The 24,757-nt window shown below is 47.6% G+C and overlaps 1 protein-coding gene across 5 annotated transcripts in view; it reads left to right on the plus strand.

Annotated features, from left to right (window-relative positions):
• The window catches only part of RGS6 (regulator of G protein signaling 6), a 289,871-nt gene extending 265,499 nt beyond the window's left edge, over positions 1-24,372 (plus strand). For all 5 annotated transcript variants that reach the window (XM_049825519.1, XM_049825521.1, XM_049825522.1 and 2 more), the window contains 2 exons: positions 4,409-4,462; positions 19,964-24,372. In XM_049825519.1, coding sequence (XP_049681476.1) covers positions 4,409-4,462; positions 19,964-20,014 — 105 coding nt within the window. In that variant the 3' untranslated portion in view covers positions 20,015-24,372. The remainder of the gene's footprint in view (positions 1-4,408; positions 4,463-19,963) is intronic.
• The last annotated feature ends 385 nt before the right edge of the window (positions 24,373-24,757 follow it).

Raw genomic sequence — 24,757 nt, forward strand, 5'->3', positions numbered from 1 at the left:
CACAGCAGCCAAAATGGGGACTGGATGTCCTTAGAGGGCAGCACGAGTGCCCCGACAAACCTCCTCGCTAGAGGCAAGGAGGTATTTGGGCTGGGCGACTTGCCTGCAGAGCAGGGGTCCGTTCCCTGGGGAAAGAGCAGCGTAGGTTAGTTAGTGCACCATGGAAGGGGTTGGGGGTGCCCCAAAGGGGAGCTTTGTTAACGGTGAAGGAGCGCCCAGACACGCGCTCTCCTCGTTATTTTTGAGGAGAAGGGAGAGATAGGAACAGAAAAGACCTTGAGGCACCTTCCATTACTCCCCGTGGAGGTGAAGCTGTGACACTGGTGGGCATCTCTGCGTTAGCAAACACCTGACTGCCAGCTGAAGCGGCAGCCGAGCTGTCGCGGCTCCGGCGTTCACGGCAGCCTGGCACGCAGCTGCAGCGCAGACGGGCTGCGAGGCCACAGGAGTGAGCTCCGTCACACCGGGGGAAGAGCAGGTTGGTATTTGCTTGGTTTAGAGCATTGTTTTCCTCTCCAGCTGGTTCAGAGAAGGACGAGTTCTCTTGTGGTCCTGTGCAAATGGACACAAAACAGGTGGGAGATACCGTTCCAGCCATTTGGTAGCACTGTACGTGCCCTTTGCTTTCTCACTTTGGATGTGTGTAAATGACTGCTTGAGAAGCCCGGGACCTGATCTTGACCTGGAACACATGGTTTTCACCAAGTCAAGGTTCAAAAAACCCCCACCCCAAGCGCCAAAGTCTCACAGCAAAAAAAGGATTCAGTAGCCAACAAAATGAATCCTGGGGCAGAGAGATGGAAGGACGGGAGAGATTTTTGCAGACCTGCAGTTCAGAAGACCAAGCTTTTGGATGTATGTCCTTACCCCTTTTCAGATCCCTGGCCAAAAGTCTCAGTAAGGCAATGGCTAGGAGCTTCATGCCATAAGGGACAGGCTCCATTTTCAGCACACACCTTTTGAAGCATTGCTTTTATCCAGACCCCCTATCCCAGCTGCTCTAGATTGTCCAGGAAGTTTCCTACTGCAGATTCTGTCCCCGTCTTAGTCCCATCAGGGGACACATGACCAGTTTGATTCAGTGGCAGGACTTGGCTTGAATGTTGTAAAGATGCTGTGCAATTTTCTCATAATTACTTTTAATAATCAGTGTCAGCTAGTTTTCATAAGTTTTTTTCTACTTAAACTGCTCTGTGCCAGCAGAACCTACACAAAAGAACTTAAAATTGGCAAGGCTGGGTAAATGATTAATCACGAAGAAAAGGAAAATTTGGAGAAGACAGTCAGTAATTAGCAAACGGCTCCTAAGTGGTGAGGTCCATTTTTGTGCACCTATCTGGGCTGGGAGGTTTTCATCTGCAGTGGGCATGGATGTTTCATATTTTATCCAAATACACATGTCCTTTGCCATTAGCTGCTAGAGTCTGTTGGTGTATTTACTGGCAAAGATGACCTTTTTGCACCTAGGAGGACTGCTTGACCTGGCATGCACTTGTGTTTCTCTGCCTTTGCCCTCGCAGTGTGTGTTTGTGCAAATGCTGCTGTGGTGCTGCAGCAGGCACGGCTTTTGGGTCCGCAGCCTTTTCAGACACTCCCTGCGCAGGACCCTGGATGTGTTCACAGGACTGAAAGAGGTCTGACTCGGTCTCTTTTCTTTTTTCCTTTTTTATTTTCAAATTTCCTTCCTCTGCTGTGCGAGGCAGCCTCCACACCTCCGTGCCGTGCTGGAGGGATGCAGGCAGGCGGTGACCTTCGCAGCAGGCTGCCAGCCCCCGGGTCTGCAGGCAAGCAGAGCCAGAGCCCCACAGCCAGCACCCACACCCACTGCCCTTAAAACTGCTCAAGCCAGCTCATCACTTTGCAGCCAGCCTGCCTCAGCTGCTTTTTATTGTACTAGAAAATGTCATGCTTTGACTCAGAGCTGGATGCTATGGGGATGAGCTTTCCACGCATCCAGCTGGTCCCAGCCTGCCGTCCCCATGCCAAATGTGCAGGGTTGCTGCAGCCTGCGCTTGCTAGGCGCTTGTGTGGGACGCCGTCGGTGCTCTCCGTGCCTGCTTCCCCACGCACACTTCAGCTATGGTAGGGAAACAGCCTTTTGTGCAGCCCCCTGTGCTAGATGAGCTCTCGGCAGCCCAACAAGGTGCTCGTCATCTTTGGAGACCACCGCCCTGCTTTCCTGCTGAGTGGGAAGCGGAATCACCTTGCTGGTAGCAAAAACAGAGAGACTAAACTTTGACGGCAGGTGCAGGGGCACAGTGTGGCCAGTTTTCAGCAGCTCGTTCTCCCTTGCCCCCAATGCACGCCAGAGCTCCACTTTAAAATGCAGTTGGGCCAGACGGCGATTTTCCAGCCCACAGCAATGTGATGCTGCAGACTCCAAGTGCCTCGCTCCCCTGGGGAGCCTTGCAGAACACTCTGTCTTTTGTGTAGGTATTTCTTCTCCCGGGCGAAATTGTGCCTTTAATTTGGCTGCTGGTGGGTCTGGCTGCCCCACACACGTCTGTGCACTGCTGTCCTCAGTCCCACTCGTCGTGACACGTTCAGCCGAGATAGCAGGACTGCAGCCTCTCTCTGTCACCTCTGCTGCCTTGGGGTGTGGGGACACCTCTGAGGGTCCTTCAAGGAGGGGATCTGCAATGCTCCGAGCACTTGCACTGCTGTTACGCTCAGCAGAAGAGTGAGGCTGACATTTCTTTTCCCTTTCCTCTCTTCTCACATGCAGGGAGAGGCAACTAACCCTTGGGTTAGTGCATACTAAATACTTCTTTGCAGAACATTGGACTGGGAGGTTACTCCCTCCCTGCCCACCAGGAAGCCTGCTTCGTTGCTTGGTACATGCTCCGAGGCCTTGGCTCCATCCTCAGCGTTGGCTAAAATGATGTGCCTCTAGCTTTCACTTTTGATACCGCTTTTGGGACATCAGAGTTGATGGTGTGGCTTCCTCAAATGGTTTTAAGTGGGGAGGTTGCTTGACTCTTTCTTCTGGACAAAGAATATTGCTTGTTATAAAAGCGCCTTATGTTCTGGTCTCATCTCTGGCGATGTGACAGGGAAAATCAGCCGCACCTCTGCCTGGGATGCTTCAGACTAACCTTGTAAACATCAGAGAGCTGTGGCAGCTGTGATGAACATGCAGAAGAATCAAAAGGCTTTGCCTAGACTCACCTACACAAGTTCTCATCCAATTTATCTGATATGCTTTCGGCTTCCTTACATCTTCTTTATCTGGTTTTTGCACTGGTGCTTTGTCCTGGGGGTTGTTAGCGCAGCTGAATCTGTGGCTGATGATATGGCAGGTGGGTGCCTCTGATGAGCACATCCAGTGCAATGCTTATTTCCAGTGCAGTGTCATACACCATCATTACTGTGGCTCTCCCTTATATGTAGCTCCTTATCCCCTTTGCTGCAGTTTTACTTCCATCTTATCACCTCCATTTTGCTGGCTCACCACATTAAAATAAGCTTCTCTCCTGGAAATCAGCAGTGCCCACAGCTTTCTGATTGCAATGAGCTTTCCTTCATATTATTGAGTTTCTTCTCTTCTCCATAACAATTTTTTCTCTTAGATATTCCAGCAAACATGCCAATAAATTATTTAGTTCTTCCTTGTTAGTGGCAATTACATCTCCCTTGTGCCAAATGAATGAAGCGCTGCAGTGAGCAGTCTTCTCAGGGATACGTTAATAAAGCCATGATGCACACGCTTGTCTTCTCGCAGTGAAGTTGAATGTCTTCTTGTGTATGAATAGTCCTGTACTCCAGATACAAAAATTTCAGTGCCCCAAATCTGCCTGTATCTTTCTGTGGCCTTGCACAGACATCATACGCTGTCTTCTGTTTTGATGGAGCCAAACTTCCTGGAAATGTGCTTCTACCCTCTGGATAAATAGAGGAGTGTGGGTTCCCTGGCAATGAGTTCAATGGTGGTTTTTTTCCCAGCGCTGTATTCACTCACACATTGCTTTTTAATATTGTAAAAGTTACTGTGGTTTTTTTCATCTCTCTAAGCAAGTAGATGGGAGCCTCCGATCAGCTGTTTGGCAGATGTTAACCAGAATCAGAGGTCCCAGTTCAAACAGCCACAGAAGGAAAATTCAATGAACAAGAAATCAATACCAATAGCTGTGAGACACAGCAATGCACAGACCTGTTTGAACCATTCAAAAAACTCACAGGAGAAAAGGTGACATTCTCCAAGAGTAAAAGTAGTGATGTCTCTCATTCTTTAAGGGGTTTTGGTTTCTTATGTTTGCTCTTGCAAACATTGATTTCTGCTTCTTACATTTTTTTTTACAACTTTTCCTCCTTGCTGCTTCCTTATATTTTGCTGCTGTTTTGAAAAACTGCATTTAAGCTGAAGGGTTTTTTTCTGTATTTTTTTCTCCCCACTTTTTTCCCTATTAAGCCAGAGAATGAGCAAGGTCGTAGAACTTCTCTAGAAAAGTTCACTCGCAGCGTGGTAAGTTCCTTTTCTTTTCCCTTTTCCCTTTCCTCAGAACTTCATTTTTAGTTGGGGGGAATGTGGATGCTTGACTTTTTATTTCATCCTTTGTTTTTGCAGCTAGCATCTTTGCAGCTTCTCTTTTAATACTGTAGCTCATCTAAATAGTAGCTCTAAAGAAGGAGGGGTGGGGGGTAGGGGAAGCAGAATTCCATAATGCTCATTCTAGCTTATCATCACTGCAAAAGCAAGTTGATTTTTGTCTAGAATGAAACGCAAGGTTGTCTTTTTGCTGTGTTCCCACTACGGTATTTGTTGTGGCTTTTCCTTGCGCAATGAAGTAGAAGAGCATGGTTCTCATAGCGCCATTGCAACAGTATCCCTATGGTTATATAGTGCATGGTTAATGATACCGTATGTATATACACATACATATCCACCCACAGCACTGCAGCCGCTTCCTCCGTTGCCCCCGTCTGTCAGTGCTCATGTAAATAGCGATGGGCAATACCCTTTGACTCGTTCATGATACCGATACTGGAAAAGGAGTGCAGGAACAGTAAGAGACACAACCTGCTAGATAAGTGGATGGTGGGATCTCAAGGGCAGCGGACAGATGTCCTCTCCTCTCTTGTCCTTCACCAGTCTCCAACCTCCAACCAGTCTTTCCAGGTGGGGGAAGCTGGTCCAGCTGTGACGGGATGCTGCGGCACAGGGCAGCGTTGGGCACCGGCTGGGGCTGCTTCTCTCCAGCCCCCAGCGCAGGACCCCAGAGCTTGGGCAATACCTACTCGTCCCACTTGCTTTCAGGGATCTACGTGTGCAGCAGTTTTTCTAGAGAAAGGGAAGAGCAGGGCAGGACCGGAGGCAGATGCTGCAAGTGGGGTGGAGGAGCAGCAATACTGGGCAGCACGGGGTGGGACAGGCTATGTGCATGGGGTGGCACAGAGCAAGCACAGGGCTAGAGCTGAACATACAGCAACTGGGTCAGTGAGGAATTACTCTTGTGGTGCTCAGTATCAAATACACTTTGACGTGATATGTCATATGGTTTTGGTATACCGCTATGGTCTCCATGTATCGCCCATCGTTTGTTGTAAGGTGATACCGGGACAGCAGAGTCATCAAGTGGTCGATTCCTGTAGAAGCTACTGTACAGAACAATATTTCATACAAAGTTCATAGACCTTTTCATGGCTTTATAACGAAGGCATTGGACTATGTGTATATACAGTACCTATGCTTGCGTTTGTGTGTATATGTATGTATATATTTATATATACGCTATATATGTACACACGGCATCTAAATATAAAACATTTGTACATACAGATAGAAAGGGGGAAATTGCGCAGGTAAGTGTGAGCTGTCGTAGAGCAAATAAGCCTAGAGGGGTTCTTTCTGATGCTGCCATGCTACTGCACAAGCAACCCAAATGTAACACGCAGAGCTTTGTAGTATATCCACTGGCAGACTTCCTGGGGAATGTATTTATATAGCTAATGCATATGCACACATTTAAAATATGTTGATACAAAATATATCACTATGCCCATCTGCATATTTACTACTTTCTAAAAGTCTGCCAGAAAGAGGAATAAGCAAGATTTTTTTTTTTTTTTTTAAACAAGCTATGCAGAAATATTTACACCGAGTGGTAAATTCTGCTCCCAGATTTGCCAAATACATGGAAGAGTAACTCTCACTTTACTAGACTGGCTGGGTTTATAGTAACACAGCCAAGGACAGAATTTTCTCGTGCATTTGATTTGAAGGGTAACTTGACAAGCTCAGTTTGGGATGGTAGAATTATAATGTAAGTACCTCTAAAGAAAATCATTGTAGATTGGTTGGCACTTTAGTTCATTTTTGTCTTACTGGCTAGCATACTGTAAACATTTTCTTTCATTTTTCTGAATACAGATATAAAATATCGTCCTCTGATGGCACGGTAGCTACCAGAACTAGGGAAGGTCTGAATTTTTTATACTTTGCATTATGGCAGTTTGTCACTACCATCAGATGAGAAAATAGTCACTATGTTGGCATGTCATCATGTCCTCAGAGGACAGCATTACCAAAGCAGTAACTTTATGGCATACTCAGGGGACTAAATTAAGATGAAGTTAATTCTGCATGCTCTAGTTCTCCAAAATGCACTGCAGTTCCCCAACTGTGTAGGAGTATAGCGGCCCTCGTTCCCAGAGCTCCACTATGCTTTAGTGATTGCTCATTACAGGATCACATATTCAAACTGACCCTGCACAGGCGCGCTGAAGCTAAGCACGTGCTTAAGGTTTGGCTGGAACCGAGCCCCAGTGCTCGGCTCTCTTCAGGGGGGACCCCTAAGCCTATTGTGCAAACAGAGTAACACGAGGTCACATTTCCAGTGACGGCTCTAAGAGGAACACCTAAAACAACCAGGGCTAGTTTATTTGCTTTAAGGAGCCATCGCTGAGATGAAGCAGTAGCTCCCAGATGGGCTGTGCTGTAAACTGCCTGTGGACCCGGGCCACCTCCGGACTCTGCTGCTCTGTTTGGCGCTGGGAGGGCGCAGTACCGCCCCAGGGAAATTTTCAGATTTGGCCGTGGCATGTGACCCAGCCTTTTGGGAAGCGATTGAATCGAGGTCCTTGAAGGCTTGGCCTTAGCGGCAGCACGTGCTCCAGGCCGTGCTCCTGCAGGGGCAGCTGCCGGGGGTCTGAGCCAGCCTGGCGGGTGCTGCCCAGGCAGACCTGCCCCGCAGCCTTCGCGCTCGCCGGGAAACCCTGCCGAAGTTACGGGAAGTGGAAACGTGATGCAAAACTTGGGGCAGAACTCCAGAACTTTGGGGTTGGATAAAAACATGAATTTGAAGGTGAATTGCGTTTGAATTTCAACATTTGAATACAGGTTTCAAGAGCACAGTTTGACTGAAGACGTATGTCATTTAGCAAAAACCTCGGGAAAATTACTAGTCAGGGAATAGCTCAGAGACACTTACAGTGGGGAATAAAGTGGCCTGGCTGTGTTTGTTCTTTCTGCATCACCGTGATTGTTAGTAAGGTCATAAGAATACTTAAAATGTGTTTTAAAATACAGAGCAAATTCTCTCCCAGCATCAATCAGTTATTGTTTCCTATACTACTCTGGCACTGCAGGCCTATTGAGAACCTCCCCTGAATAATTTTCAGCTCATTGTTTCTTCAAATAAAGCAGTTACTATTGCCTAAATAATCTGTAGCTTTTCAGCTGTGATAAGCAACACAGGAAAAACATATATCTAATGATGTTACGGCTTCCTTCTGCATCACTGTACTCAAATTTGGGGAACTTGGTTCCCCTAAGAGTGTAGGTGGCACAGGGCCAGAGCAGGACCATGGAGGTTCGTGGCTCCTTCCTGGCTCATGATGCTCCTGTACTCACAGGGGTGCTTTCCATACTAGAGAAGGCCTATTTGTAGCCAGCATGCCAGACATGCCAGATTCCTTAGACAGTGAGTCTTCCCTTGAGTGAAAAAAATGAGACTCTAGGTTTGCCTGTTCTAGTTGCTTGGATCTCACCATCTCTTGTTTGAGAAAGACTGGAAAAAAATACGACGCTTCAGAAAAAAACAGTAAAGCTTTGTCAACAAACTGCAAACAGTATTGCAGGGCTTTTGTCTCTTACTTGGGTTAAACCCCTCCCCAGAACAATCTTTCAGTGCTTCCAAATTGCTGTCCTGCACTGGGTGGAAAGCTGTACAGCTTGGCTTTGGGAGCACAGACTTGGAGCAATTGGAAGTCATCTTACCCACAGGGCTCCTGCACATCTCAGAGTCACAACCCAGGAGACAGAGATTAACCCCAGACCATTTGACATCCTTTAGAAAGACACTGTGGAGCCCAGCTAGCCAGCCAGAGGCTTGCCAGCTTCAAGGGCATCAATGGGGAATAAGAAAGAACAGGGTTTTACAGATATTTTTTTCATACTGCTCTTCAATTCCTACAAGACCCACTGTCTCATCTTCCTTGGCTTGGTACTTTTGACCAGGAAAAGGCAGCTCCTGCCTAATGAATCCATCGAGTTTCTAGAAGCCAGGTGCTATCTGGTCCTCATTAAGCAGGACACTGACGGCAAGATTTGCCAGGAGAATTTTCACTGCGGTGATGGTTCACCTTTTACTTCCAGGTCCTTTCAAAGTATCAGCTGATTCCTTTGTGCAATGGCCAAGAAGGGGCTTGTGCCCGCTGCTGGTCAGGTCCTCCTGCAGTGAAGGGCATGGTTTGCAGTGCCTCCCTGTCTGGGTTCCCCTTGGAGCAAGGGGACGTCTGTCTGACCCAACGCCCAACGTGCCGGACATCCTCAGCCTCCTCAGCTTACCTGCCTGAAGTCTGCAGCTGCGGCGTCAGCGTGCGTCTCGTGGCAGCCCCCCACCGCAGCCTGGGCAGCAGCCGTGCGGTCCCAGGACCGAACATCGTGGTCATCACTCATCTGGTGAACACCAAAGGGCCACGTCCGCATCACGGAGCAGATCGCTATGCGACGCGCATCGCCCAGCACTGCTGGAGCAGAGGGGCAGCAGATTTCTTTTCTCCCCTGTTGAGGTTTTGAAGGGTCCTCAAAAATAGGTGGGCAGCACAGTGGTAGGATAGACATCACGGTCCTTGACCCCTTCGGCCCTATGCTGGGCTCCCGTGCCATGAAATCACAGGTAGGAAGCCAGACTGGCTCTTCCGTGCTCTCCGTGGGGGCCCTGGGGAGGGGTCGGTCTCGGGGAGCTGCAGATCTGACAGTCTCTTGCATCGGAGCACTTACTAATCCACCTCATTTAAAAAATGATGGCACTGCGCATGGTGGCAGGTTTATCTTATTACAATTTTCCTTTTGAATACAGCAAGGATTGACATTATGAAAGCAGAGTTAGCCTGTCTTCTCTCCCAAGTGAAGATAAATGGCATCATAAAAATCAGACATCATGTATCATATATGTTATAAATAATACCTGGTATTGAGGTAATAACTTAATTTTTAAGACACACATACACACAAATCCATATATCTACATCTCTCTCTTCTGTCATATTTGATCATCTTACTAATTAAAAGGAGCCTGCTATACTATTTTTAGCCATGCAGTCTCAGCCTAGCTGTTTAAACCACTGTAGTTTCCCATCTGCTTTAGAAATGATTTAATAATCAGATAGACAGAAGCTTAGTTCTCATAAGCTGAGGTGATCCTTCAGGGCCAAGAGTAGAATGAAAATATATTTTAATGAGTACATTTAAGGAAACCACTGCTGCTTTTGTCTCACAAAGGCAGCCACCAAGTCTCTGCCTAACTTGTGCTGGTGGCCATTTGCATTTAATAAAGGGGGAAACAGGAGGAAGTTCCCTTGTTGCATCTTGCAGCATCTTAAGTACTGTCTCTAAAAGCAACGGTTACTCCAGCAATAACAGGGAACAAACCTATGGATACCAGCCTCGACAGGTAACTTAGATAAGCCTGGGCCATGATACTCAGACCTGAATTCAAACTTTCCTCAAATTGCTATATTCCAAGGAAGTAATTTCCCCTGTAAGAAAACTGGTGTTAAAGTTTCCGACTCAATATCGAGGTGGTGACCCAATGCTGAGAAGATTTTATTCCCAGCTGACACTTCTTTTAAGAACAAAAGGCACGCACACATGTATAGCTTTTGAGAGGATCAGAGTTCTCAATCTTTGTGTTTTAAAGGACAAGAGAGTGGCCAGACCATCATTTATTCAGAATTTTTACAACTTCTGTCTGAATCAACTGATGTGGCACGCCGTTAGTTGTTACGTTCCTGGACTGAAAAAGCTCTTTACCTGAAGAAGGTAAAGAAGCTCTTGTGGATCTCTTCCACTGCCTGAGGATGGAGGGAAGAGTTGCACAACCTGGGAGAAGCGAGAGGCGTTTGCTGGCCGGAGCCCCTTGTGAAACTCAGCCCAAGCAACGGCAGGACCTGGCAGCATCAGGCAAAACCAACAGCCTCGGGCAGAGTGCGCTGCACCGGCCCAGGGGGGGCGAGGATGCAAGTGCCAGACTTTGGCTGGATATTGGCGTCTGGGGGAGATCCCTTTCCCCGTGTTTTCCCTGCCTCCTTCCTCAAGCCGTAGTGGTCCAGCACAGAGTATGCGGAGGTGTGATGTGCACAGGCTTGCCGTGGCTGCCTACAGCCTGCGCTTGCACGTGATAAGCTACAGGCTGTACTTTATCTTTCATTGTTACAGTCTGTAAATAGTGTAGTACTTAACGGGAAAAGGAGCCCTCCTGTTAAGTCCTAGAGGAAATGCGAGTATGTAGTGAGACTAAAAGACTTGGGAGATTTATGTTAAAGTCAGCGTAGTAGAAGACATCAGATACAGGGAGGAGATGTGGTGTGAAATGTATCAAGGAGTCAGGTATGAAGAAGCAGGGAGCTTTCCCAAGTGGTAAATTCAACTCGGTGCAGAAGGAGAACAAGGTGAAGGAAGAGGTAGTCTGTGTTCAAGCTGCGTGGGAAGTAGACTGTAGATTAAGAATATAAGAATGAGTTTTCTAATGAGCTTTCTTTAAAGACTCCTGGGCGTTATGGATGGAACATTTTGTACGGGACAGCAAGTCAATGAAGACTGAAGATAGTCTCCGTTCCCAGGCATAGGTGAATAACTGAATTGTCAGACTGGCCCAGCTTCATTAACCACAGGAGACAGAGCTGCAGTAAGCAGAAGGCAGAAGCTGGTAAGCAGGAGCTGCTGTAGCCCTTGCGTTAGCAGCAGCGGGGTGGTTTTGTGTTCTCATCCAGAAGCGTTGCAGGCAAAGTCCCACATTACGTCCTTAATGACTGTGGAGCCAATGTCCCACCTTGGTTTCTCATGCAAGGATGACTTTTCCAGGAACAAGAATAGGACTGGAGATCTTGCATTTGATATAGTTGTCCTGCTCAGTGGCCAGGACCCTTTCTCTCGGGAGTCTAAAACACCCTCCTCCTCCTTGCAGTGGAGCAAACTGGCATTTTCATGGTAGCATTTCCTCTGCTTTAGTGTTCTGGTAACTTCTGGCTGTTTCGTACTAGGAACTAACCTTGGCTCAGGACTGTAAGTGCATCCCAGTTCAGTACCCAGTGAGACCCAAAGTCCCACGTTTAATTTCAGTTCCACGTGTATCTATTCATTTTCGTTATACAGCTATGAAAGCCTTAGTGTCTACCCTGCCTGCCTGCCTGCCCCTTCCTAGATGCTGCCAGCAGTCTTCTCTTCCAGCTCCCTGTTGTTACCCTTGTTCTTCCCTGCTGCCACTTTCCCATCTTACTGATCCTCAGCTTCATCCCTTGGCCACTGTTACTGCCTGGTGCTAGTTTTTATGTCCTCTCGGTTTCTCCGCTGTCGGATCAGAGCCCAAGTCGCACTCTAACTGGCCTGGTCCTGTTCTTAATTCACGAGTATGGTGTCACACGCATGAAACGTGTTGATGGGATCTTATCTTTCTCAGGTGAACTGTGTGGTATTTTGCACAGCTGTGTGTCACTGTGATGTATTACAAGTACTAACCATGAACACAGTGAAGGAGGCATAAGGCTGGAGGAAGAATTGCTGCCTGATATCATCAGGGCTCTTTTTTTAACTGGTTCCTTGATAATCTAATAGAACTGTTATATACTTATCAGCTTTCCCACTTTTTCACTTTCCCAGCTCTACCAGCCTGCATAAATAGATAGCAGCATTTGAGGGTGTGGAAAGTATTCATGACCTGCAATATAATAAAGACAAATGTTTAAGCCATTATGGGTAGAGAGTAGAGGTGGAAAAACTGGAAAGTATAAAAAGGTGATGCACTGGGATGCTGGTGAAGTGGGTATCGGTACAGACAGCTAGAAGGGAAGGATATAGGAATGGATGCCAAGGTCTCTTAGGTTTGGCACCAAGAAAAGACATCTGGAAAAATGGTTATTTTTATCTTTGGAAGATACTTTACTTTAAAAAAAACATGCTTGCTCCACTACTCCAGTGATTACCAAATACTGGCTTTTACTGGGAAAAAGGTACTTGCATTATGTAGGTGATGGAAAGCATCAGAATGTGCCCGAAGCATGAGGGGATCCAGTCAACAATTGCAACCTGTCATCTGATTGTTCTCTTATGTGCAATAACTAGTCAGTGCCAGTACCGAACACTGCGGAGGACTGGGTGCATGGCCTGTGCAGTGCATGTATTGTCTGGTTGCCGCATGCTTGAATACGTTGCATCTACTCTGGGTAGCAGCGTAGTACCTTACCTGGAAAATGTCTGCACTGTGTAGGCTTACACTGCATGTTCATCAGTTTGGTAAGCAGTGGGTTGCATGTGTGTGCTGCGTAGTCTGTTCTGTGTACAGGGGCTCCTTTAAAAGATAAGTATTCATCGTTTCTAGTGGATAAGTTACTCTTCACTTCCCTTCCTACAAACACTGCTGTGTAGTGCTGCTGGCGCAGAATGGCAGCTGCCTTTCGCCCCCGAGGTCGCCACCTTCCAGCGGTGGGTGAGTGATCCCTGTGTGTACGGTTTGTTAAGTGCTTTGGGATCCTTCTGGATGAAAGGCACTCAGTGGAGCTCAGGATATACTTTCTATTCATTTACTGTCTTTTATTCCAGCCACATACAAACTCGGGAAGATAAAAGTTGGTACCTTCCCACTACAGACAGGTCTAGCTGCAGATACCAAACCAGGAACCTAGCAAGGTGTTTTGGGGGGAGGGCAGGCTTAATACCTGCTGTGATTTCAGCCAAGCTTATTCTGATACTCCAGAGGGGTTTGATATTTCAGTGGTGTTTGTGTTTTCCTCTGACTGTGCAAGGTGTTTACATATCTGGTTCCCAGTCCCACTGAAGGCAGTTAAACAAACCGAATTCATGGCACACAAAAGAAAGAACAAAATCGCACCCTGCCTGAGAGCTAGACCAGCAACGTGCAGTATGGTTTGAAAAAACACTCCACTACACCATTGTATACTGGCTGCAGCGATCCATCGGTGCCTCCGTCTTCTCAATTTTTTTGTCGGAGGGAGGGATGGGCCCTGGATCCGCAGCCCGAGGCTGCCCACCTGGCAGGGCTGTGCTGCAGAGCCCTCCTTCAGCGTCGTAAGTTCAAGCTGTCCGCAGGCTGCTTCAGCTAATGCCAAAATTGGCTCAGACACATTCTCAGATACAAGGAGCCCAGGCTGATCCACAGCAGGAGAGGATCTTCCTCACGGTTCTGGTGGGATGGTAGAGGAGAGCTCCAACCGTTCTGAAGCTGTTCTAGGGGTGAGTGAGTTCAGGGCTTGCGTCAGCTCCTGGTTTGTGCCGTATGCAGTGGTGCGCTGGTATTTCTCAAAGCAAAATGCAATGCCTCGCTTAGGAAGCACGGGAAATCCTCACAAAATAAAATGGGTATGGATGATACTGATTTTAATTGGACTGCAGCTCTGAACTGTTCCCATAGTGATATAAGCTGGAAGAGAAAGAAAGCAGTACCAAATGTAGGCACCAAGCCCATGGTTGCTCAGCTTCACTGTGGTCGGCAGTAATGGTGAGGAGCTCAGGTAACTTGTCAGTTGAGCCTTACAAGAGTAGTGGGGCCCACTCTGCAGGAGTTTGGGGTAACTCGTGAGACTGTGCTGGTGAGAATGGGTGAGCACCCTGCTTGCTGGGAGCAGCTGCTCCCCTGCTTACCCTCTACAGCCACTTTGCAGCTCCTGTTTTCAGTCTGTGTCAGCGTGTAATTGGTGGTATTGTCCACCACATTTTGTGTGCTAATTACGTTATATATGTTCATAGTTTACGTGTCTGTGTTTATTTTGTGTTGAACTAAGTTATTTTCCTTTATTGTTTATGTTTTTAACTCTGTTTCATATTTAACGTCGTTAATTTATGTTACTTTATCTTATGTTTGCAATGTACCTTTTCATGAAAAATTCTAATAAAAAGAATATTTTTAAAATTACACAAAAATAAAATTTCCCCAAGATCTGCAGTGTAATATAACATGAAAACCAATGCTAGGGCCCTGGCAATCTCTTTCTTCAGAAGTAAAGTTTGGTGGCAGGACGTTGTCTGCCCACTGCCAAAGTTCTTGTAGTACGTTAGCTAAAATGTAGGAAATCTGAGCAGTGCCTGTCACCATGTGAAGAAAACTCAAATTCAGGCTGATGGAAGTAGGGTTTGCTCATCTCCAGTGGAGATGCGGATGCATCCTAGTCCTCTGCTGGGGGTCTTACAGAGGGACAGGGCAACACCACTTCCCAGGAGATGGCTTCTTCTCCAGGAAGGTGATGCTTCTGGCTAGAGCAGATTGAGCAACAGGCTGGGAAAAGGACAGCTCTGAGCACAAAAGAGGGATAGAAAGCAAGAAGTGGAGTCAGCTATAGCAGACAAAGTCCTAATCTGGTGGGTGGAGTGCGTGGAGGTGAACAGTCAGCATGAAAGCGCGTTGGTCTGTATTGACATGGCAAAAAGGGGAGCCTGTGCTGCCATACCAGAAGGTGCCCACGTGCTTCGTCTTCCCCGTCGCTGCAGCCACAAAGCTCCCTATGGGATAAATCCTGCCTGGGTGTTCAGGTAAGTTGTTGACGGCGTGCATGGGAGTGCTGGCTCGTGCATGCTGGTGGTGGTGAATGTCTGCATGCTAGATACACGAACCGCACTCTCTGCTGGGCAGAGCACGTTAACATTGTGTGAAACCACAGGTACTGGACAAAACTGAACTTTCTATTTAAAATTATTTTAAAAAGTTAGTTCACAGCCTTTGCGTTCTCTCCCAACTATGCAAAGTGCTAGTTTGGGTAGATCAAAGCAAAGAACAAGATGGAAAATCAGGTGGCTCATACATGAGGTTTGAAAGGAGTGCTGTCTCCTTTTTGTGTCAAAGCCCATACATATTTTTTTTTTTCTTCTCACTTGGCTTCTTGCCTATGTTAAATTGCTGAATTCTGCTTCATTAAAATAATTGCTAATTGCATTTTACACTTTAGTTTAGTAGCTGCTCAGCAAAGGCTCAGCCATCAAAGATGCTAAGCATCTTCTGTGACCTGTAGGTTAATTTTCACTTCACTGGGCCTCAGTGAGAGCCCTGAAGGTCTGGTCCTCTGCCTGACATGTAGCCAAGCAGTAGGGTGGGCCACATACTTGGAAGTCAGATTCTGGGGGGCAGTTCCCCAGAATTCCCTGACATTTTTCTTAGGTTACTCCAAATTCATATTTTACACTGCCTCTAAAAACTGAGGCTCCTGTCATCCCAGTGTTCAGGGGTAAAAACAAAATCATGCAGTCGGCTGCCCAGAGAGAACCGGACATTACCTGTACCAAGGTGCGGTGAAGCTGCACGTAATCCTTGCCTGAAAGCTGTGTTACAGCTCAGCTGCTTGCAGGGAATGAGTGAAAAGAAAGCCTTCCTGCATCCAACAAGACACACAACATATGCCCTACAACATATGCCCTACTGCTTGTGCTATGCTGTTTGAGTGACAACAGTCTGGGTTTTTAATTGTCATAACCCTAATTAGTAGTGACAAATATTTTGCAATGGGAGGGCTGGGGATTTCTTTATAAGCTTTAGACTCTGTGTAAAAAGTTTACTCCTTACATCCACTCTAATCTTGCCTTTATTCAACATATGTGTACGACAGGGTAAAAGCAGCACTGTAGTGTGCTAAGCTTGAAATCGTATGCTTTCCAAATCCCCTGCCAGCACAGCTTACATGAAATTTCTCCTGGAAATAAGGCAGGAGTTGTTGACATTTTCTTTCAGTGGGGAAAGGAGAGGTAGAAATGTGCGGTTGGCCACTGGTTTCACACTAAACAAAGACGTGTGGAAGGAAAAAATCGTTTACTTTGGTTGAACGTTCTTAAAGAAACTAAGTGTTCTTTGTGCCAGACTTTCACATCGTAATAATCCAAAACTTCCTCACTCTGTCGGAGATCTCCCTGAGGGAATCCCGGCTGAGTGTCAGATGAGACCCAACATGACCTCTTGGGCCTGAACTTTCTTGGCATGTATTGCACCCAACTACAAACTGATTTAGCCACCTCCAGTTTCTCAGAGCAGCCGTTCACCTGACTGACTCAGGCGCTCATGCCACGCGAGCCTCAGGGAAGGCTCGCAGGATCGCCAAAAACACAGGGGTGCATCTCACCTTTGCTCTCTCAAGGTGGACATGGGCCACCCTCGCCTGGTCACCCCGATGCCTTTTTTCTGGGTGCAGGAAAGCGATGACGCTAAGGCATCGCATGGCATGGCCATGGGCACCCTCCCAGCGAGCAGGGGCGGGTGGGTTTGGAGGGACAGGCCGGGGGTCCTGGGGAGAGCCCCGGCCGTCTGGGGAGGGAGCCGCTGCGCCATCCCGAAGGAGCTGTGGGGTGTGCTACGCTTTGGCTTTTAGTAGCCGTCTAGCACAAACCTTTTGTGTCTCCCGCTGGATTTTGTGCCCAAGAAGCCCCGGAGGGCTAAACCTGAAACAGAAATGCTGTGGGCTAGCCCCTCAACTGGTGTAAATTGGCAGCGGTTCCGTGAAAGCCACTGAGTCATGTTGATTTACCTCAGCAAGTGGATTCCATCCAGCATTTCCACCTGCGACACAATGTTTTGCTCCCTTGTTGTTCATTTTAGTAACAGGAAACAGATACCAGTTTTCCTAATGAAATGCAGTTTTTTCCTGATCGTCTTTATTTTAATGAGGATGTCTAAGATGAGAGAATCCCAAACCGAACGCCTGCATCCCACCCACCTCCAGCCCACAGATGTTCCTATCGCTCAGACCCAACGCCGTGAGGCTGATGCTTATCTCTTCATCGGGTTGAAACAAAAGCCCCTACATCAGTATGCCTGTAGTTGGGGGCCTCTTCGGTACCAAAGCTGAACGTTACACTTACTTACACCCCAGCGCTCTTGCCTGTAGCCAAAAATTTCACAGCATTAATCCCTCTGTGCGATTCCAGGGATCCCTTCACCATCTGTCTTGTCACAGAGGTGGACACAACAGCCGAGCAGACAACATTACTGCCTGCTCCTCGCCGTCTTAAAACAGAGCTTCTCGCACCCATCTGTTTGCCTGTCCCCATGCGCGAGGCTGTTCGGCACCTCACGCTTCCCTGACGCGGTTTATCCTCCCGGACAGCTGGGCTCCACGCTGGGGACTCGTCCCAGCCTGCGGGCGGGAAGTTTGCGGCAGAGCCAGCCACTGGGTCTGGATTCCCGGGCTAACACCTTTCCCCTGAGGTGGGGGAGCTGCAGATGGAGCCCACGTTTTGGCCACGACAGCAAGCAGTTGCCACTGGGAAAGCCGTGAGCAAAGTTTTGCTCTGCGCAAACCACAGCCATCACCTCTGTTTCCGACCTGCCACCTTCTCCACGGTGGCCGTTCTGCCAGCTGCCCCCTCCCCTCGGTCCGGCCCGGCACTGGAATTTCCCCCTTCCTGCTTTGAACACGTGCATGTTGAAATTGGGGCTGGATGTGGAACAGCGTTTGCTCCTCACCCCCACTGGACCCTGACGCAGGGAGCTGGCGTATACCCCCAAGGCGCCTGCCTGCGAGGAGATAACAAGATGAAATGCGTGTCGCAGATTAGTTAAGAGTCTGACTGAATAATCATTATACAAACCCAAGGCTTATTAGGGTTTTTTTTTTTTCTAAGGAAGTATCCAAATATAGGCAGAAACTGACATTTTTTTTTTTTCTAAAACCAGCTGTGCTATTCTTCCAGAAATTAACATCCACATCTTTACCACCTTCTTCCTATAAATGGGATTCAGGAACTGGTAATTCCTTAGCACTCTTTCTCCGGTATTCCTTACTGGCAGCACACTGACAGCCGCGGTTGCAACCCTGCGAGCGCTGCCGTGTTGCCCCGCAGAAGACTTGGCCACCTCCTGGGGTAGCACTGGGCCAAGCTTCCCAGAAGTGCACTTAAAAAAAAAAATAATAATAATCAAGGATTTTATTTATAGTGAAAGAAAGCACACGTGCCTTAAATGGCAGCGGTGCTGGCGTGTGTGCTGAGCTCTGGGAGGGAGCTGGTCCTTCCCAAGCCATGCCTGGGGTGTGAGCTCCGTTGCAGAGACAGAGAAGCCACGGAACTGTGACCGTGACTCTCTCTCGTCCTGGGCAGGACAGTCTGAATGACAACAGTGTTCCTGGCAGCCGACTGCTGATATACAGAAAGTGGCCAGATTAGGCTATGTGTGTTTGTGCAGCTGAGCAAATTATTTGGTAAAAGGTACCCATCTGAGTAACGAAATGAAGCTTCTGTAGGGACCTGTTACCTCCTCCTGGAAGAGCCCTAAATAGGAAGAGATTAGAAATCAAAGGGAGGGGGAGTGTTTCTTTCTTCTTAGAGTGTTAACTTGTTAAAGAAGGCTTATTTCAAATGAACTGCTAAAATTTACATTTCAAATTTTCCTACATTTTGCACATACTTGTTTTCACTGTATAATCTGTTTCGCTTGCTCTTTTTGTGGCTTTCTTTCAAACAGCAATTAGTAGGACTTTCTATTGCAAAGGAAGTCTTGGCTAAATATAGTAACATAGAGGAGGTTGTTTAAGAGCTGCTAGGTATTCCACAGCTCTCTGGTATTCCCTGGATATATATTTCAACCAAGACTTCTTTTTTTTTTTTCTTTCAAGAAAAACATAATTTTTCAAGAGGAAAGCTCACCAAAGAAACACAGCAACTGGTGCAATACCTCAAACAATTTTTCACTTGTTGCATCACTAGTTAGAAAGCCATCAGTATCCCCTATGGGGATATACCCTTCCTACTGTCCGCAAATGGAGAAGACCGGCTGCAGGTCCTCCCTTGCTCCTGAAAGCAGGGGCTGCATGTCCTAAGGCAGTGAAGGGATTCAGTCGTGCAGGTGACCTTCTCCCTGGTCCTTGGTCCTGCCAGTCGGCCGGAAAGCTCATGTGGATGCCAGCAGCGCGCCAGCAAGGCTGCCACGGCCACACGCCTGGGGTGGGTGGCAGGGCAGGGACAGGCTAAGCTGTTTCTGAAATCACCTTTTTTTCCTAGATCTGTTTCTGATGGACACTGTGCAGGTGATGCTGGTTCACAGGCTGCCAGAGGGACATCCCAGCTGTCACTGCAGCCTTGGTTTTGCAGCCCTTCCCGACCTGGGGTAGCACTCCGCATGGGAGCCGTGGCCTGGCACCGGCAGGACGGCTCCGGGCAGGACGAGTAGCAGCGAGCGTAGGACAGGGCTTTGCTTTTACCAGTTAACCAGTTTCTCCATGTGACCGGAGAAAGGAACCATCTTCACGAGACGGTGTCCCGGGGCACAGCCTTGAGCGATAGCCACCTGGACATCACTAGCTCTAACCCCTCCTTGCCAAACCACCTGCCTGGGGCAAAACGGCAGGAACCCAAAACGCTGGGGGCACGCTCACCCCCCAAACCGCCTGCCTCCCTGTCGGCAGGGCCAGGGTGGGCAGCCGTGCACCCCTCTCCGGGGGAAGGCCCCTGCCCCTCACTCGCAGCCAAACCATCCCACAGCATCACTCACGCCTCCGGGTCTCTTCTGTCTGTCTGTCTGTCTGTCCCTCCCTCCAGGGAAAGTCTCTGGCGAGCAAGCGCCTCACGGGCCTGATGCAGTCCTCCTGACGGCTTCAGCCGACCGCCCCGTGGGAGAGACACCTGGGACCGCTGCTGGGGATGGGGCATTTCGGGGAGAGCGGGTCCCCGCGGGGGAGAGAGCCTGAACGAGCACAAGCGGAGAGCCACGGACAGGGGGAGCACCTCTCTTCACAGTTTACATCAACACTTTCCTACCTGCGCAGCTTTGTAAGGACGCAGAGCCCTGCGCGGGTTCTTTGTTTCCAACCGGGGTTTGGAGGAGAACGCTTCACTGTATGCAGAAGGTCAACGAGGCAAGGGCTTGCTGTCTTGTTATTTAATGAAACAGACCCAACTGCAACTTAGAGAAAGAAGAGCTGAGAGACGTCAGTGTTTTTCCTTCATCTCTTCTCTCCCTGGCACAAACATGGCTGTAATAGATGGCACTGCAATCTCACTTGCTCCCTTTCTTGTGGCCATCTGAATCCAATGAAATATCTGCTGGAAGCTGCTTCTCCTTCTCACAAAATCTCAAATGCGTTTCTCCTGCAGATTCATTGACTTTAACTTTGTTTTTCTTCCCTATGTCTCTCCTCCTTTAAAGCAATGGGAAAAAAAGGCACTACTGAAGTTCATCACTCACCATCCTTCCAATAGCATGTAGCATGTCCAGAGATGATGGCCAGATCCTCAGCTGAAGTCAGGAGAGTATGAGTGGTTTTCAGCACCTGAGGATCTGCCCCATTGAGTCAGACTCTGATCCTGGTGCAAATCCTCTGATGTCGGCGGAATCGCTCTGCATGTGCGTGTAGTGCAAATGTGATCAGACTCTGCCTGATGCTCAAAAAGTCATGTTTTAGATGTGTAACGCACACACAAACACACACATACATGCGCGGTATTTAAAAGTGAGTTGTTTTATATTGTATTTGGTTTTCTATTTATTTAAGGTTTTGCATACTTACTCAATGATGGATGTTCAAGCTTTACTCCAAGTGGATAGATAGAATTGGACTCCGACTCCAATCACAGAGGGCCAAAATCTGCTCATGTGTATACTGGGAAAGGCAACTCTGATGTGGGCACGTGTCAAAATTCAGTCTACAGTGAGGAGGGCAATTGATGGTGATGGGACTGGCAGAAGCAGCGTGTGAATGGGCAGGGCGCTGGGTGCCAGGTAACCCTTCCTAAACAGCAGCGCACCCAGCTGTGATATAATGCTCAGATAACTGACTCCACTGAGAAGCACCATTGTAAGAGTGAAATTATAGCACAGGAGGAAATGAGCTTCCACTAAAACTCATCTGACCTACAGCCCATGACTACAACTGCAGGAGATGACTCAGTAGCTTGTTTCAGGCTGTTGGGAGTATGGAATTTAGGATGAGGACAGAACTGAAGTGGCTTTAATTAAAAAACCCACGTATACTAGCTGCAGATAGGAAAATGGACTGCAATCACATACAGTACGTTGCCTATACAGGAACATTTCAAGAATCAGTTGACTTAGTGCCACAAAACCTCCTATATTTTGCAAGCAGTTCAGATCTGAAGCATATGTAAAAATGGACATTTCTTGGTCTTCTTCACTCATGCCAAGGCAAATTGGCTTTTTGTGCAGGTGGTAGAAATTGCTATATGGCTACAAGTCTGCATTCCTACCTAGGCAAAACCATCTAGCTAAGTAGACAGCTGGCTATTGATAATACTCACTTCTGAGGCAAGTATTATTCTAATATCTAAGGCCTATGAATGCACAAAATCAGGCCAGCATAGTTTCTGTCAGAAAAAAAGGACCTTCCCTCTTTACCCATGACATTTCTTATTTTGATACCTCTTTTTTTTTTTTTTTCTCCAGAAAACTCCTATGATCTATTTTACCTAAGGTCCATAGGACCCTCTACAGCTGCATGAATGTACAGTAGAATACTGAGTATGATATTTGTTCTTTACACACGCCTATTCCCATAAACAGCCTGCTGTCTGAGGTCTTTAGACCAGATGCGTCCTACACATACATGACACACAAAAGAGTTCCAGGACTGCAGAACCATCATGGATGTGCCTGGATATTCATGTGGTGTCCTGCCACTGAAGGGGACATTTGGTCCCCTCCAAATTGTCACTTAGCTGTCCTTGCCGGACCCATTTGTCCTCTGTTGCCCACCCAGCCAAAGGGTCCCTTCGTGTAACAGCGGGTCTTCGTGTAACAGGCCCGGTTGTCCATTCATGCACATTCCTACGTGTCCCCTTACATCATCCCTAGGAAAACGCAAAGGCTGGCTCTTCTCAGAGCCTTGTTGACGGTGTTTTCATCTGTGTCATTGCCAAGCGTCGCTGGAGCTCCGTAAACCAACAGCTGCTCACACCCCAACCTACTCTACTGCCGGTGCTGCCCAGCCTGTAGGCTGAGGAATTTCCCACGGGAGGTCTGTCCTGTGAACCCCCAAACTGCTCTGCAGAGCATTGCTGAATTGCCTAAAGGGTGAAATTCTGGTGTATAGCAAGGAGCAGAGATGGCTAGGTGTTACCAGGGGGGTCTCTGCTTTGCAGTGACTTCCTGACGCTGGACGGGTCTACTCCGGGGGAAGGATGGGGTAGCTCCCTGGAGATAGTCCTCAGTGTCCCGCAGCACGGGGGCATACGTGGGCAGGACTGAAGGATGCTGGCGGGTGCACGGGACAGGTGGAATTTGGGTTATGGTCTGTGCAGGGAGCAGCAATGCTGGACTTTAACTTGGAGATGTGCTGCTGCCCCGCTGCTCCGTTCCTGCAGGACGGTCGTGTTGGCTGCCACAGTGTTTTGCCTGTGGGGAATATGCTGTGTTTGAACAGTTGAGTGCATGGAGGGAATTTTTACAGACACAGAGAGCATGCATATGGGCGTACATCAGGGGGCCTGGATGCTGAACAGCTTGCCATTTAAATGCACACTCGTGCAAGCTAATCTGCTCAGTAATGGCTAGCAGAGCGGACAGAGCTGCATATTCTCTGGAGAGAAGAAAGCTCTGCTCCTCATTTCCTGACTAAATTTCTCTAAAACAAACATGAGAGTAGACAAGACCTCCCCCTGGGAACACGTATGACCTGCTCCTCACGTGTCTTTTACTTCACATATGATGATACTAACATGTAATTACTTCCACATGAACCGCATCTGTCAATTACTGCTTTTTTAATGACATTGCTTATTCCAAGTGATGCTACTCTTGTACACTCACCGGTATCCCATTGAGTGTTGCAAGCAGTAATCTGCTGCTTTATAAGCATCCCATGTCTTCCAACTACCTCATCGTCCTGAAGATGAGTTAGGAAATCAGCTTTCCACCTCTATTTATGTTCTAAATGGCATTGTTTCAAGGAAAGGCAGTCTGGAAAGCTTTTATGATGTCCATGCTGTGCAAGCGAGCTACAAAGCTTCCCATACTTACAGGGCGATGGCTGTGAAATATGGCTGTACACTGTTACTTGGATAATAGAGTATCCAGAGCATTTGTGGCTATTGTGGCACAACAGCACCAGAACAAGCACTAGGAAGGTTCGACAAGGCTGTGCAGACAGCGTTAGGCTAAAGCAAATGGATTAATGTACTCTCAGTATAACTCAGCGCTAAGATCCCATAGAGTACTGTAATAAAATGGTAGCAGGGCAGCCATAAAAAGTGGCAGTAAGCTGACATAATAATACCAGGATAAATGTAGCAATAAGGTAACACAGGCCGCTGCAGTAAAGTAGCATTTTGATAATGCAGCAATAAGACACAACAGGACGCTGCAGTAAATTAGTTTGGGGAATAAGGCAGTAATAATGGTGTGTGCGGACAAATGGTGGTACATTTGTATCAGGTACTGCAGCAATAAAGATAACACAAGGTGTCCTAGTAATAAGTTACTACAGTAACAACACCACGATGCACTGTAAAGTTATATCAGGATGCTTCCATGCTGCAGTCAAATCCTACAAGAGGTGGTAGCGAGGCAATGAAGACAAAATATGCCCCATTTTGGACTGCAAAACATGAGTCAGTTTTCTGCACGGTAACCCAAATTCTGGAATGATCTCAGCAATACCAATCCTGTCACTCCCCGCTTTCAAGGAAGCTGAGCCAAGAGTGTTCCCCCATCCAGTCTATTATATTGGTCTGAAAATACAAAATTGAGTCATTGTCTCTTCAGTCAAATCGTCACAGACTGTGGTGAAGTTCTTCGGTTAGTCCTCACTCAGGTGAAACCCCAGTGATATCAGCGAGTCCTTTGCCTTGGAAAGGATTTGGCTCTCTCATCTTCTGGCATGGGTGATGCTTTTAGCCTACAATTATTTCTGTTTCGGGGTGGGGGAAGGGGAACCCAGGTACAGAACATCTGACTGTACTGGTCTGTTTCCTGAAATGCACAAATAAATTGAGCATCCTGGAAAAGTCAAAGCAATAAGGTCCAAATCTGTTCTGTCTGTCATGCACACATGCGCACGTGAATAATACCGCTGGAATCAGTGCGAGTTCTGGTTTCATCCTTGGGCAGGGCTTGGCCTAACCCTGTTCTCAGTGTCTCCAGCTGCGTGACCAAAGCAGTGTGTCTTCTCAAGTTTTATTTTTCTTTATATTATCTCCTTTCCTGCTTTTCCTTTTTTTTTTTTTTTTTAAGTTAACCTCACCTCTGTATGAAATGTCCTTAGTGCCATAAGACAATATGCAGCACAGTGGGCAAAGAATAGGTGTGTCCACTTGCTGTCTTTGTACCCTTTAGTGGAGGGTAAAGCATTCTGGAAAATAATCAGCAACCACTGTTACAGT

The sequence above is a fragment of the Accipiter gentilis genome, chromosome 22, assembly GCF_929443795.1.
Source record: "Accipiter gentilis chromosome 22, bAccGen1.1, whole genome shotgun sequence".
NCBI classification, from domain to species: Eukaryota; Metazoa; Chordata; class Aves; order Accipitriformes; family Accipitridae; genus Astur; species Astur gentilis.